At 39.2% G+C, this 12,575-nt stretch overlaps 1 protein-coding gene across 21 annotated transcripts in view; it reads right to left on the bottom strand.

Annotated features, from left to right (window-relative positions):
- The window catches only part of SORBS2 (sorbin and SH3 domain containing 2), a gene marked incomplete at both ends in the record, with an annotated part of 89,063 nt that overhangs the window by 24,528 nt on the left and 51,960 nt on the right, over positions 1-12,575 (bottom strand). For 9 of the 21 annotated variants that reach the window (XM_079726498.1, XM_079726497.1, XM_079726478.1 and 6 more), the window contains 4 exons: positions 3,411-3,457; positions 4,827-4,915; positions 7,287-8,867; positions 11,431-11,618. In XM_079726498.1, the coding sequence (XP_079582624.1) occupies positions 3,411-3,457; positions 4,827-4,915; positions 7,287-8,867; positions 11,431-11,618 (1,905 nt within the window). Of the gene's footprint in view, positions 1-3,410; positions 3,458-4,823; positions 4,916-7,286; positions 8,868-11,430; positions 11,619-12,575 lie in introns of all 21 variants that reach the window. The other 12 variants (XM_079726486.1, XM_079726481.1, XM_079726487.1 and 9 more) reach the window with 3 other exon arrangements.

Here is a 12,575-nt window from a genome sequence, read left to right as displayed (position 1 = left end):
CTAAGGAGACAGTAGATAAATTGGAGTATTTAATTTTAAGTTATAAAGACATTAGTCATCATAAATAACTCACGCCTAAATTCTCACCCTCACTGCTTCAGGTTTTCATGGCTTCATCCCCCAGGTAATTGTGTCTCTGTGTTATTTTGCCTCCACAATTATGTCTCATTGGAGGGTACTTATTTCACATCTTTTGCCAAGAGCCCCATTTTCACACACATCTGCCTTCCCACTCCCAAATCTTCTGCGTTGCTTTGTTCAGAATCTTGAGTTGGATCATTTACGTGTGCAGAATACATAATGGAGAGAGGTTTATATCAGATGTAGAATACTTCGTGTTGATCAAAAGAATTAATTGAAAAAAAGTTGCATAGTAAAAAGAATTATTACACATTTAGAAGTGCTAAAACTTTCACATTGAATCTGTGTTAAATTTTCAGTAACTCTAAAAGCAAACAAGATTCACAGGGCCTTACATCCAAATACAGTACTTCCCTCTTTTATGCAAGTGCCTAATGTAGAAGATAAAACCCAAAATGTTTAATGTTTACAATCTAACTGTTTTATTTATACCAGGTATGTTTTATTTCTGGAAATGAGAGTAGGAAGCTTAGCTTAAAAGAAAAATAGTTAGTTGTCTCTTATTTACTTTTTTTTTAAGTGTGAAAAGATATCTTTTCTACGTGTAAAGACTTGTATTTAAATTTTTGAAGTCGTCTAGAAAAAAGGACAGTGGTCTCACCCTCCAGTTTTCAAAATTATGTTCGTCTCATCTCAGAACTAGAATTTCTAAGAGTCCCATTTTGACCAGTTTGCTCCAACCAGCGCCTACCACCTTTGAACAGTGGCCACTGACAACCTTTGGGAATAGCATTTTATCTCGTTTTCCTCCTTAACAGTTGAGACATTATGTTTGGTGAGTTACTTAGGTGTCTTTTTGAAAATTAAACTTTCTTGTGTTAGGTAAAGAAAAACAGCTTTTAAAACAGATAATTATTTGAAACAGAGATATCTGTCTCTTGTTTGTAAGATGTTAGGCACAAAAAGCACTCACATCTCTTGCAGGACATTTGGTCCACATGAAAAGGTCCTTGATATTTGGTCCTGTCCAAAACAGCTCGGCATGAGCCAAATATGCTCATGGACGTTTTGGATAGGACCAAATGTCTGCTAACCCTCACATCTAGCTAATGATTGAAATGACTTAAAAATGTGACTAGTCCTCCCTCTCTGGGTGTGTGAATCTTTTTTTTTTTTTTTTTTGTTGCGGTACGCGGGCCTCTCACTGTTGTGGCCTCTCCCGTTGCGGAGCACAGGCTCCGGATACGCAGGCTCAGCGACCACGGCTCACGGGCCCAGCCGCTCCGCAGCATGTGGGATCTTCCCGAACCGGGGCACGAACCTGTGTCCCCTGCATCGGCAGGCGGACTCTCAACCACTGCGCACCAGGGAAGCCCTGTGAACCTTTTTTAAAAGCTGCATGAGTCATCCATAACCTTGATTTTTGTGTCAGGTACATAACTGCATTGGGGGTGACAGACAACCACTCATTACATCTCCTGAGAACAGAACAAGAGGAATGTGATTAAGCTGAAATCAGATAAATTTATTGATGGTATGGGGGAAACAATTTTTTTTCTTACTAAAATTATGGGATGGTTTCCATGGGTGATTGTTCAGTCCACTTCTCTGGAGGCTTATAATACAATTAGATTTCGTTGGTTGAGGAAGACCTTTGTGAAAGTGGGATGGTGCAAACGGCCCTTCAGAACAGCTGTGTCATTTACACTCCCACGGGCAGCGTGTGGGAGAGTGGGTTTCCCTGAACCTTTGCCAACATCAGACGTTCACAATGAGGATGTGGTCTTGGAGGAGGGTGAGGGGCTGGGCACTTGGAGCAAATGCAATCCAGTGACAGAGTCAACAGCACAAACACCCTTCCTCTGCACTGTACCTCATCTTTCTTTCAATGCCTGTTTCTAATTAAGGTTTCTCAAAAAGCTTGTGAGCCTTGGGCATATTTTATATGCCCTGTTATTCCTCAGGGCTTCATACATCTAAGGACACTTTTGATTGATTGTCACAAAGAAGAAATGAAATTTACATGTTTTATGTCATTATTTTATAAAAGTGACATGCCTTGTACAAATTATCACACCATATCCAAAGAACAGTAGCTAGGACCATAGTGTAGTAGAAACAGAGCAGATGTTACTTATCTCATCAAAAAAAGTTGTAAACTTTCCTTCAGGATTTTTTTTAACCCCAGATTTAAACCATGTTTGACATCTTCACTTCTAAAGAGAATTTTCTTATTTAGTTAATCTAATTCTCAAATTCTGAGTGATTTTATTTTTATGTCTTCTGCCATAGATAGATTCTTTAACTACTAATTCATATAATATGCATTTTTATGAATAAATGCTTTGGTTATTGTATATATATTCAGCTAAACAGCATGGTATAATTTAATGCCAATATCTTGAATTCTAATGGAGACCAAAGTTTCTTAAGTAACGTCTGTGACATGAGCCATAACAGAGCTGGAAAACTCACTCCTATTTAAGCCTCCTCATGTGCTTAGTACTAGCCTTCCCCAACCCCATGCTCACCTGATGAACAAATTCCTAAAAAAAGGTAAAAAATTTACGACACAGGGGTATGAAAACACCAACATCAAAAGACCACAGGATAGAACTGTGCTCAGAGTCTCGAAGCTCTGAGTATTGAGAAATGGAGATTTTACTGCAGGAGTCTTCACACACAATTCTAGTCTTTAACCACAAACTATCGTTAATATAGTTGGATAAATAAATGATATAAAATTCTCCAGTTAAGTGTTACTCCCCCAACAATTTATTTTTACTTCATTCTCCACATGAAAATTGTAGAAACAAAGATCCTTAATTTCGTTTTGTTTTTCCTATTTGAACGCATTGTGCTCTAACATGTTTGGTGTAATTTAAAACTCAGTGTTTCTCGGGCCTCCCTGGTGGCGCAGTGGTTGGGAGTCCGCCTGCTGATGCAGGGGATGCGGGTTCGTGCCCCGGTCTGGGAGGATCCCATATGCCGCGGAGCGGCTGGGCCCGTGAGCCATGGCCGCTGGGCCTGCGCATCCAGAGCCTGTGCTCCGCAGCGGGAGAGGCCGCAGCAGTGAGAGGCCTGCGTACCGCAAAAAAAAAAAAAAAAAAAAAAAAAAAAACCTCAGTGTTTCTCAACTAAACTCAAAATGAAAATAAAATTACCCACATCCCAATCAATTCAGAAGGAACCATTTAATTAAAGTAGATTGCTGAATTGGGAATTAGGTCTTATTTGTAACACATCCCAGTGCAATATTTGTCTTTTAAAGTATCATTAATGTATTTAAAGTCAACTTAAATCATATGATGAACACTTATCTTACTTACTTGGATGTCTGAGCCTTAAAATCGTAAACAGCTTTTGCAGGCAATTTCTGAAAATGAAGGAAATGGTTAGCGCTAACTTAAAATTATGGATTTCCTATAAAAAAGCAGTTTCACGTGAATTAAAGAGAAATGAAACCTCAAGGAATGATTAAACATATACAATTTAAATCATTTATGCAATTTATAAATAAATCAATTAGTTCTTTATTTAGATATTTAAACTATCACAGGAATGTAACAGATGACTTATTCACCCTAACTATTGAATATGATATTTTATCTTAGGAACTAAGGTAAATGAATGCCATAAAAGGGGACTAAAATACCTGCAGAGGATTCAGTCCTAGGTATAATTTTGGCTTTTTCTGGGATAATTGTGGGAGGTCAATTGCTCTATGTCCTAAGTATTGACACAACTTCTGAATCATAATAAAAGGACTGGAAAAAGTCATGAGGGAAGTCATTACCCCTTTTACTAAACACTAATTGACATAGTAGCGGAGAAATATTAGCCCACTTATCACTGAGAGGCTCGTTAGTGGCCAAAAGTATAGGCTGGTCATTTTATATTCCCTGGAGAGTTCAGGAATGCCTCAGCACACAGTGAACCAGCTGCTCATCTCTGAGTCGTGATACGATGTGACTCTTGCCCACACTCAAGCTTCGGGGCCCACAGATCTGCCTGGGCCACCTGTAGCTGCTTCCTCTCTGATTCCAATAATCCCCTCACCTCACTCTCTTTCCCTGTGACGCTGGTGAACTTTGGGCAACCTGGATCACTTCTGACTTCTTTGGGGGTCCACAGGCCCTGGACTATGTCGGACACCTGTACAGAACTTTCTGGAGTGCCTGCCAGTCCAAGACCAGCCTTCAGTTTCTATCAAAACTTCATGGCTCCAAGATAGTACAAGCCATACCTCCAGCCCTGGCTCAGGACCATGGACAAGAGCCAGTAGGTAGGTGGTTCTCAGGGGCAGTGTTTTTTTATTTTTCAGGGATCCTCTCTAACAAAAGCAGGCCAGCAAAAATTGTTTCTATGGAATTTGTATTGATTGGCAGCACGGCTGACCTAGGGCTGTCCCCTACAACACTGGGCCAGAAATTTGTACAGGGGAGACCTTCTTCCTCCAAGGGGCGGCCCAGCTCAAGACTCTTTAATTTATGGGTGTCGGGTCAAGACTCAGAGAGTCACTGTCAAAACTGGATTACAACTGGGGGAGGCCTGCCGCTAGGGTCAGAATGCAGCTGGCTTCAAGTCCTTTGCTCGGGCTCCAGGGAAAACTGTTTCTAGTTTCTCTGCCATCACTTTTGTGTTTTTAATCTGGGTTCTTTACTGGTTTTGGAGGTAACTTCGGCTGGCAAGTGCTTTATCAAGTATATTGGTGAAAATGACTCAAATGATACTAAACAGACTACCTCTTTTTCTGGAGTTCCTCTTCTTTCCCTTGGTACACTTCTCCCCAAATCAGTCAGTGTGGATGAGTAACTTCTAGGGGACTCACGGTCTATTGGAAAGGACAGGGCCAGAGTGAGTATCCACTTAATCAAAAGCAGACTTGTTTAGCCATTCTCCCTGGTGGCAACTATTTACCCTTCACATTTGGAGAGACACCACCATGGAAAACATGGGTCTAAAACTTATGGGTAATTATAAAGTTGTGATATAAGACAAAAACAGAGCATTTTAAGAGGAAAAATGGATATTTTTCCATTTTTTCCTTTTTCCTTTTTCTGTAATACAAGATTGCAGAAGTATTATAATCATAAATATAAATATAACTGTAACATTGCTGATATAATTATACCGTAGCACCTGGTATAGACAATTTGCAGTTACAGGGATTGTTCACTTCAAAGATTTAACACTTTCTATTTCTATTCTTTTTGCCACCAGTTAATAATTACTATGATAGGGCCTGGAGAAGATGGAGAAGGTAGCAACGACTTATAAAAACTGAAACATGCTGTGGAACAATTTAAGAACATAGTAATGAAAAAGAGAAAAATAAAGTATGATGATGACAGAACTATGTCATGGCCATTCTCTTCCCTCTTTCTCTCTGTTTTTAATTACTTTTTGAGTCTGAAGATGGCATCTTAAAGCTTAAGGCTTAAAAGGCTATTACCTATTGCCTTCCTTTGTGCTCAACTATCTTATTAGAAAGTGAATATCTATTCCAATAAACAAAGGGATAAAAATTTTCTAAACAGAATGTGTTGCATTGGTTGCCATATTACTTATGAACTATTGCATTGTTTTTGTTCACCTTAAAACAAAATATACATGACTAATTACATTATAAAATAATGATTGCAAGTATCTATTAATGGTATCTTATATCGCATGCATTATACGTAGAAATGTAACTGATATTGAATAACTGGAAAAGTAACTAATTTACTAAAACATTAGGTTATGACATGTCTCAATCAGTGAAAATTTCAAATTGTTGGCATTGATCTAGAAAATTTGAATTTACTGTTTTTGAAGCATGTCGTATAGTATAAATGAAAGCAAAGATAAATACTAATAAGATAAACAAATTTGTGCAATGGTAACTAACAATTGGGCTATATATAGTACATTAATATGAAATCTGAATTATGTCTCTTTTTTTGCCTATAGAGATTATATTCTATGCTACAAATCTGAATTACATGAGTTTGAATCTTGTTTCTGCTACCTACTGTCTGTGTGACTTTGGTCAGATTTCTTGTCCTCTTTGGGTATTGATTTCCTCCACTGTAAAACAATATTTACAATAATATCTATCACCTAGGTTTATGCCATGTTAAGTAGATAATGTATGTAAAGCACTTTGCAGTGTCTGGTGCATAGAAATCTCTCTTGAGAATCCAAGTTTCAGCCTGGAATATTCATTCCAGCTTCCTAAAATTTACACAGTAAACAGATGTACTTTAAGCATTAATGAAAAGAATTGGATAAAAATATCAAAACATCCTGTGTTTTTCAGTAACGTAAACCTGAAAAAATATCCTCTGTATTTGAATTGCTATTTGTCCTTGTGTTCCACTTTAAGGAATAATCCATCTATGAAAATGAAGTTGAGAGTCACTTTTATCCTAAATAGTCTAATTCAAATGTCAGTATAGGGTTGTTTTAGCAGAAACAGAAAATAAATTAATTAAATAATGGAAGGGAAGAGAAAATGAATACAATGAATGATGGAAATGAGACACATAGAGAGAGCTTAAAGATATATTCACAAAAATTTTATCCCAATTGTATCTTTTAAATGGAGAAAGTTATTAAACAAGTCCTATTCTCTTTTAATCGCCAATCAATTACTATATTACATATTTTGGTTTGCTTCCTGAGTGTTATGATTTAGTATCTTCTATATGGAATGTCAGCAAATTATTTATTGAATGAATGACTATAAAGTTAATAGAAGAATCAAGGAAAAGACTGTTAAACTATTGGTTTTGATTCATTTTACAACAAAAAAAGAGCTAACGCAAAGTTGTCAGTTTCTTAAGGATACTGATATCCAATTATGATTTTTGCCTTGAAATTCTTTTAAATTGGTAAAATAAGTTTAATTGGTTGTTTCTATGTAACAGTTGTTTCAAACCTAATATCAAGCTACAAAATGGTTTTTTCCCTTTCGATTCTGAATGAGTAAATTTTTGTGAATTGATGATCACTTTAAGCCACACATCAAGTCCAAATATCCCATGAGTAAATGAGAACTATTCAGTAAGGCATGTTTGCACAACAAGCATTTGCTTCACAATACATAATGAATCCAAGTGGCCTCACAGCTCAAGAATGATGAATGTAGGAATGGAAAATGAAAGAGCTGGAGGGTGGGCGTCTGAACCACAAGGGAAAAGATAGAAAAGTGGATCCACCTTGGAGGCTCAGTGCACTGTCGTGGTCTTGGAGGTGGTAGTTGTTGTTGGTGTCGTCTTGGAAGGAGGCACTGTGAGGCATTCTCCCGCAATCGTTCTGGTACAATGGACAATGAATAGCACCTTCTTGAGATGGTGGGTGGAAAGGCTGGTGCACGGGGCTCCTTTTTAGAGCTTTGAGTGATGAATTCCTTTCAGGAATATCTGGCAGCAGTTCACTGATAAGACGGTGCAGTATACTGTTGTCTGGCAAACTTCCCCTTCTCTTTTCAGCCTTAATTTGGTCACAGATGTCTTTAAGGGCAGAGTCCAGAGCCTCAAATACAGACGTTTTACATTTTGCCTTTTCCATCTGTTTTTTGGGAGTTGAATTTTTTTTCCTCCGGAAAGGCACAGGACTGACTAGAAATGCCAGTTTAGAAAGGCCAGGGTCCGTTTCTTGTCTTCTGGGCTCTTCGGTATTTTCGTGTTTAGCTCTTTCATGTTTTAACATTGTTGTAAAGCGAGTATAGGAGGCAGGGCATCTGCCTTTGCAGGAGCTGATGAGGTGCCGGTGATGGTGGTGGTGATGGTGGTGGTGATGGTGGCTGGATCCATAAAAACTTTCAGAGGATGTGAAAGAAAAGTGATCAAAATCACTCTCACTGCAAAAGGACGATCCTTCCACATGAATGTAATCACTGTGGTCAGACACAACTCCATCCTGGTCACTGTCAGAAAACTCCATATGAGTTCTCGGCTGCTCATCACTGGTGACTTCAATGTGGATCGGCACCAGGGTTTTAGACTTGTAGCTTCGTTGTACCTGAGAAGGGTGTCTACTTTGATTTTCTTCCTCCAGCAAAGACTCAATGGAAAATCGCCTTTGGGGACATAAACCATTTTGTTGTGGTTCTAGGGTGACAGGAGATAACATTTCATCTCCTAAATTTGGCATGGATTTTGACTTCTGAATCAACTTTTCAAATTCAGAAATGCGGGTGGGTACCATGTCCCTGGGCACCTCCTCAGTGGAGGACTGGCTGCATCCATGGAGCAGACCCTTGTGTTGCTGCTCCTTTTCATACTGCATTATTCTTGACTTTACAGAGCAAATCACCTCTGAATTCATTAAATCCTTGCGGTTGATGCGGTGCATTTTCTTGTACAATTTTAGGAACCCTGGGGCGTCGTGGGCTGACCGGTGTCGGAGCCTTGATCTGCTATTACTGCGGCCCTCCTGGATGTAGGGGGAAGCCCATGTTACGGGGCAGCTCTCCTTGGAGTCCTCTTCACATAACAGAGAACCCATACTTTCTGACTTGGCTTTCGGATCAGGAAAACTATCGCAGTCATCGTTTAAAAGGTCATCGCAACTACGGGATTTGATTTTGGGGGAAACCGTTTCTTCAGTGCTGCTCCAGATCTCTGCGTTTTGCCGGGCCATTTGCCAGCCATTTTTGAAAGTAATGGCCCTCTGTGAGTCATGAGGGATGTCCAAATGCTGTCTGTAAGTGTTACAGTAATCTAACTCATGGGAGGGGTTGCCGTTGAGCCCTGAGTAACTGCAAAGGGATGGACATATTTTGCTATCGTCCCCACCTTTTATTCCAGGGCAGCGTGGTGGAAGAGAGACGTTGGAGAAGTTAAAAGGCTCATAAAGAGGAGAGCATGTCAGTTAGCATCAGATAGCACAGCAAAGAGAAAGCAGTTAGTGGAGTTTAATCTAGACACTGATTGTTATACGTGTAGCTTCAACTTTAGAGAAAAAAGCCTAATTCTAAAGCAAGGCAATACTTAGGCAATAAATGTAGCTTTGCAGATGATAGTTAACAAAACGGTGTATAAAAAGTAACTGGTGGGGGCTTCCCTGGTGGTGCAGTGATTGAGGGTCCGCCTGCTGATGCAGGGGACACGGGTTCGTGCCCCGGTCTGGGAGGATCCCACATGCCGCGGGGCGGCTGGGCCCGTGGGCCATGGCCGCTGGGCCTGCGTGTCCGGAGCCTGTGCTCCGCGACGGGAGAGGCCACAACAGTGAGAGGCCCGCATAACGCAAAAAAAAAAAAAAAAAAAAGTAACTGGTGTCACTAATACGACTATTTCTCTGGCATATTTCATCCATCTTTCTGCAAATATGGTATTCAAAAATCCAGTAGTCCCTTGTAAGCTAATAGCATGACCTGGTAGTGACTTAAAGGTTTTGTAATTAATACCAAAAATGCTATAGATTTAAACATCTGAATAGGGTCAGGATTTGAATCTTATTTGATTTATAATAATAAAGAGGTAAAGAGTAACTTATAAATTTACATTTAATTAATACTCCCATAACCGTATCAAATAATTTTTCATAGGCATTAGATAGAAAAAGCTATAAGACAAAATACTTTCCCAAATTGCAAAATCAAGTTCAGTTGCTGTGAACTATTGCTGCTAATATTTTTCTAAGAAAAAACCCAGCTAGCACCTCTTTAAACAAATGAATTTACCTCTTTAATTTCTCTAACTTCAACCTCTTATTAGGCAGTTTCCCATAAGGATAACTGGATATAATGTAAAACTGTCATCAGAGGTAAATGCACTTGCTTTTTTCCAGGAAGGGTCTTTTTAAAAAATCATTTGCAATATAATAATGTAGAGCTAACCCTGACATCAATTTCGAATATCTGTGGAAATTGTTTTTTCTTTTGTGTTGCTGAGTTAATTAATACATGAGAGGCCAAATTACATCTGATGGGACATTTTCTTCTTAGAAAATAAGTCTAGTGGAGGAAAATAGCTCTATTGACAGCTCCTGCCTTCTCCAAATTCTTCAAAAGTAGATAAGCACATTAAGTAGCTATGTAGTATTTGAGAAAGGAAGTTGACTTAACACCCCCTAGGATAAAAACAAATATCTAAATTAATCAGAACCCTTTTAACTTTCGGGTGGTATCTAAGCATAATGAGTCAATGGCATTTCATGACCTGTTGGTTTCCTTGGGATATTTGTTTATGTAAATGAGTAGAATCTGATACGGGTACTTCTGTTAATTTGAGGAATGGTATAGTGAAAGGGGATCCCTCCCTGTGAATCTCCCAGTAAGCAGTCACAGCTTTACTAGCCCACGGACAAGAGCTAGCACCTCCTGCCTGTCCAGAGCCCAATCATCAAAACCAAAAATCTTTTGCACACAGACCAGCTAACTCTTAGCTTTAATTTCACGTGGCAACACTTTCAGTGCCTACATTCAATATGTGTAGCTGAATCTCTGCTACTTTATAGAAACTTCAGTTACAGCTCACTTTCTTCACACACTTCAAATTTCTTCTCTCTTATATTTCAACCCCAGAGCATTGGAGGAGCCCCTGAGTCCCCAAATCCTAGGTACCTATGGATACTGGTTCATTCCTAGGTCTCTATCTTGGGAATATTCCTGTTACAGCTGCAGTAATGTGTAACTAAACAGAGACTTGAAGGAGTGACATCTTCCTTTCAACACAATTCACTAAATTTCCAGAGAGGAGACAGGCCATACAGAAAATTGGCTTGGTGATATCTAAACTTTACAATTATGGCCTGAAACCAGTTAGCTCTTACTAGTGGACTGTTTTGAATTGAACACTATGTTACATGCAGAACATGGATATTCTACTGTATGTATGAATATTGACCAAAATATAAAGCAGGTGATTAAAGAAGCAACTTTCATAGGTTAGACAAACTTTTGTCTAGAATTAAATAATTTAAAAAATCCAAAACCAATTTATGTTTTAGGCAAGAACATTCTCTGTTGCTACTTCTAGTTTCTATTCTATATATCTGATTAATTTTTCTAGTTGTAGTAACATTAGAAAATGTTGAGAATATGCAAATGTTTGGAACTGTAGTCTTTTAATAGCCTGACAATACAATATTTGACACTTTAAATTTGTTCCAGAAAACACACACAATATATTTGGAGAAAAGAAAGCATTAACAGATGATAAGAGTCCTTTAAGCCACTCAAATGGTTCACCATCCTGATTTAATCTGTGTATAAAGAAAGCTATTGTTCTGAAACTATATTTTATTTAAGACACTATTTACCTGCTAGCTATTTCTGGGTAGTTATCATTGGACCAGCTTTCCCCAAGTTAAAACTTAAACTAGTAAATTGTTTATATGTCATTTATTGCTGCTCACCTTTTGCTCTTGATGGGGAAGAAGGAGAAGAACTAATGAAGGACTTTGTCAGGGTGGGGCTTGATCCTGGGAGGTCTGCTCGACCTGGGCTAGTTCTGCTCGCAGTCGGATCCCCCAAGCCCCTAGGCTGCCCCACCGCAGGCTCGCTCTTCCTCCTTTTCCTGAAGTCACTGGCCATGCTTGCAGAACTGAAAGAAGGAATCAGCTTCAGTTTGGTTGGTGTTGCAGGGGTTTCAACTCTGAATCAGAAAGACTAGTGGAAGGTGCTGGTGGCCATGGTATGCCTCTTATCCCCCATCCCCCAAACTGCATTCTTAGGAATTCATTCCTTGATATTAAAAACTATTTCTTTATAATCACCTCTTTGAAAATTAATAGACTCATCTGCAAACAGTGACAGTTTCACATCTTCCTTTTCAATGTGTATTTCTTTTATTTCTTTTTCTTGTTTGATTGCTGTGGCTAGGACTTCCTAGACTTAATTTTTTTAGAGCAGTTTGTTTTTTTTTTTTTTTTTTGCTGTACGTGGGCCTCTCACTGTTGTGGCCTCTCCCATTGCGGAGCACAGGCTCCGGACGCGCAGGCTCAACGGCCATGGCTCACGGGCCCAACCGCTCCGCGGCATGTGGGATCTTCCCAGACCGGGGCACGAACCCGTGTCCCCTGCATCGGCAGGCGGACTCTCAACCACTGCGCCACCAGGGAAGCCCTGAGCAGTTTGTTTTTTATCTTAAATTCTTTTAGAGCAGTTTTATGCTTACAGAAAAATTGATTGGAAAGTACAGAGAGTTCCCATATGCTCCCTTTCCCTTGCACACATTTTCTCCTGTTATTGACATCTTCTATTAGTGTGGTACATTTCTTACAGTTGATGAATCATATTGATATATTATCATTAAATGTAATTAAAGTCCATTGTTCATATTAGGGTTCATGTTTTCTGTTGAACATCCTATGGGTTTGAAAAATGTATGATGACATGTGTCCCTCATTACTGTATCCTATAGAGTAGTGTCATTGCCATAAAAGTCCCCTGCGCTCTACCTCCTCATCCCTCCCTCCCTGTGAACACCTGGTGACCACTGATCTTTTTACTGTCTCTAGTTTTACCTTTCCCAGAATGTCATATATTTGGAACCAACAGT

Source organism: Hyperoodon ampullatus, assembly GCF_949752795.1.
Source record: "Hyperoodon ampullatus genome assembly, chromosome: 20".
In the NCBI taxonomy this organism is placed as follows: Eukaryota; Metazoa; Chordata; class Mammalia; order Artiodactyla; family Ziphiidae; genus Hyperoodon; species Hyperoodon ampullatus.
The sequence above is the reverse complement of the archived record's forward strand: the minus strand, read 5'-3'. Positions and strand labels throughout refer to the sequence as shown.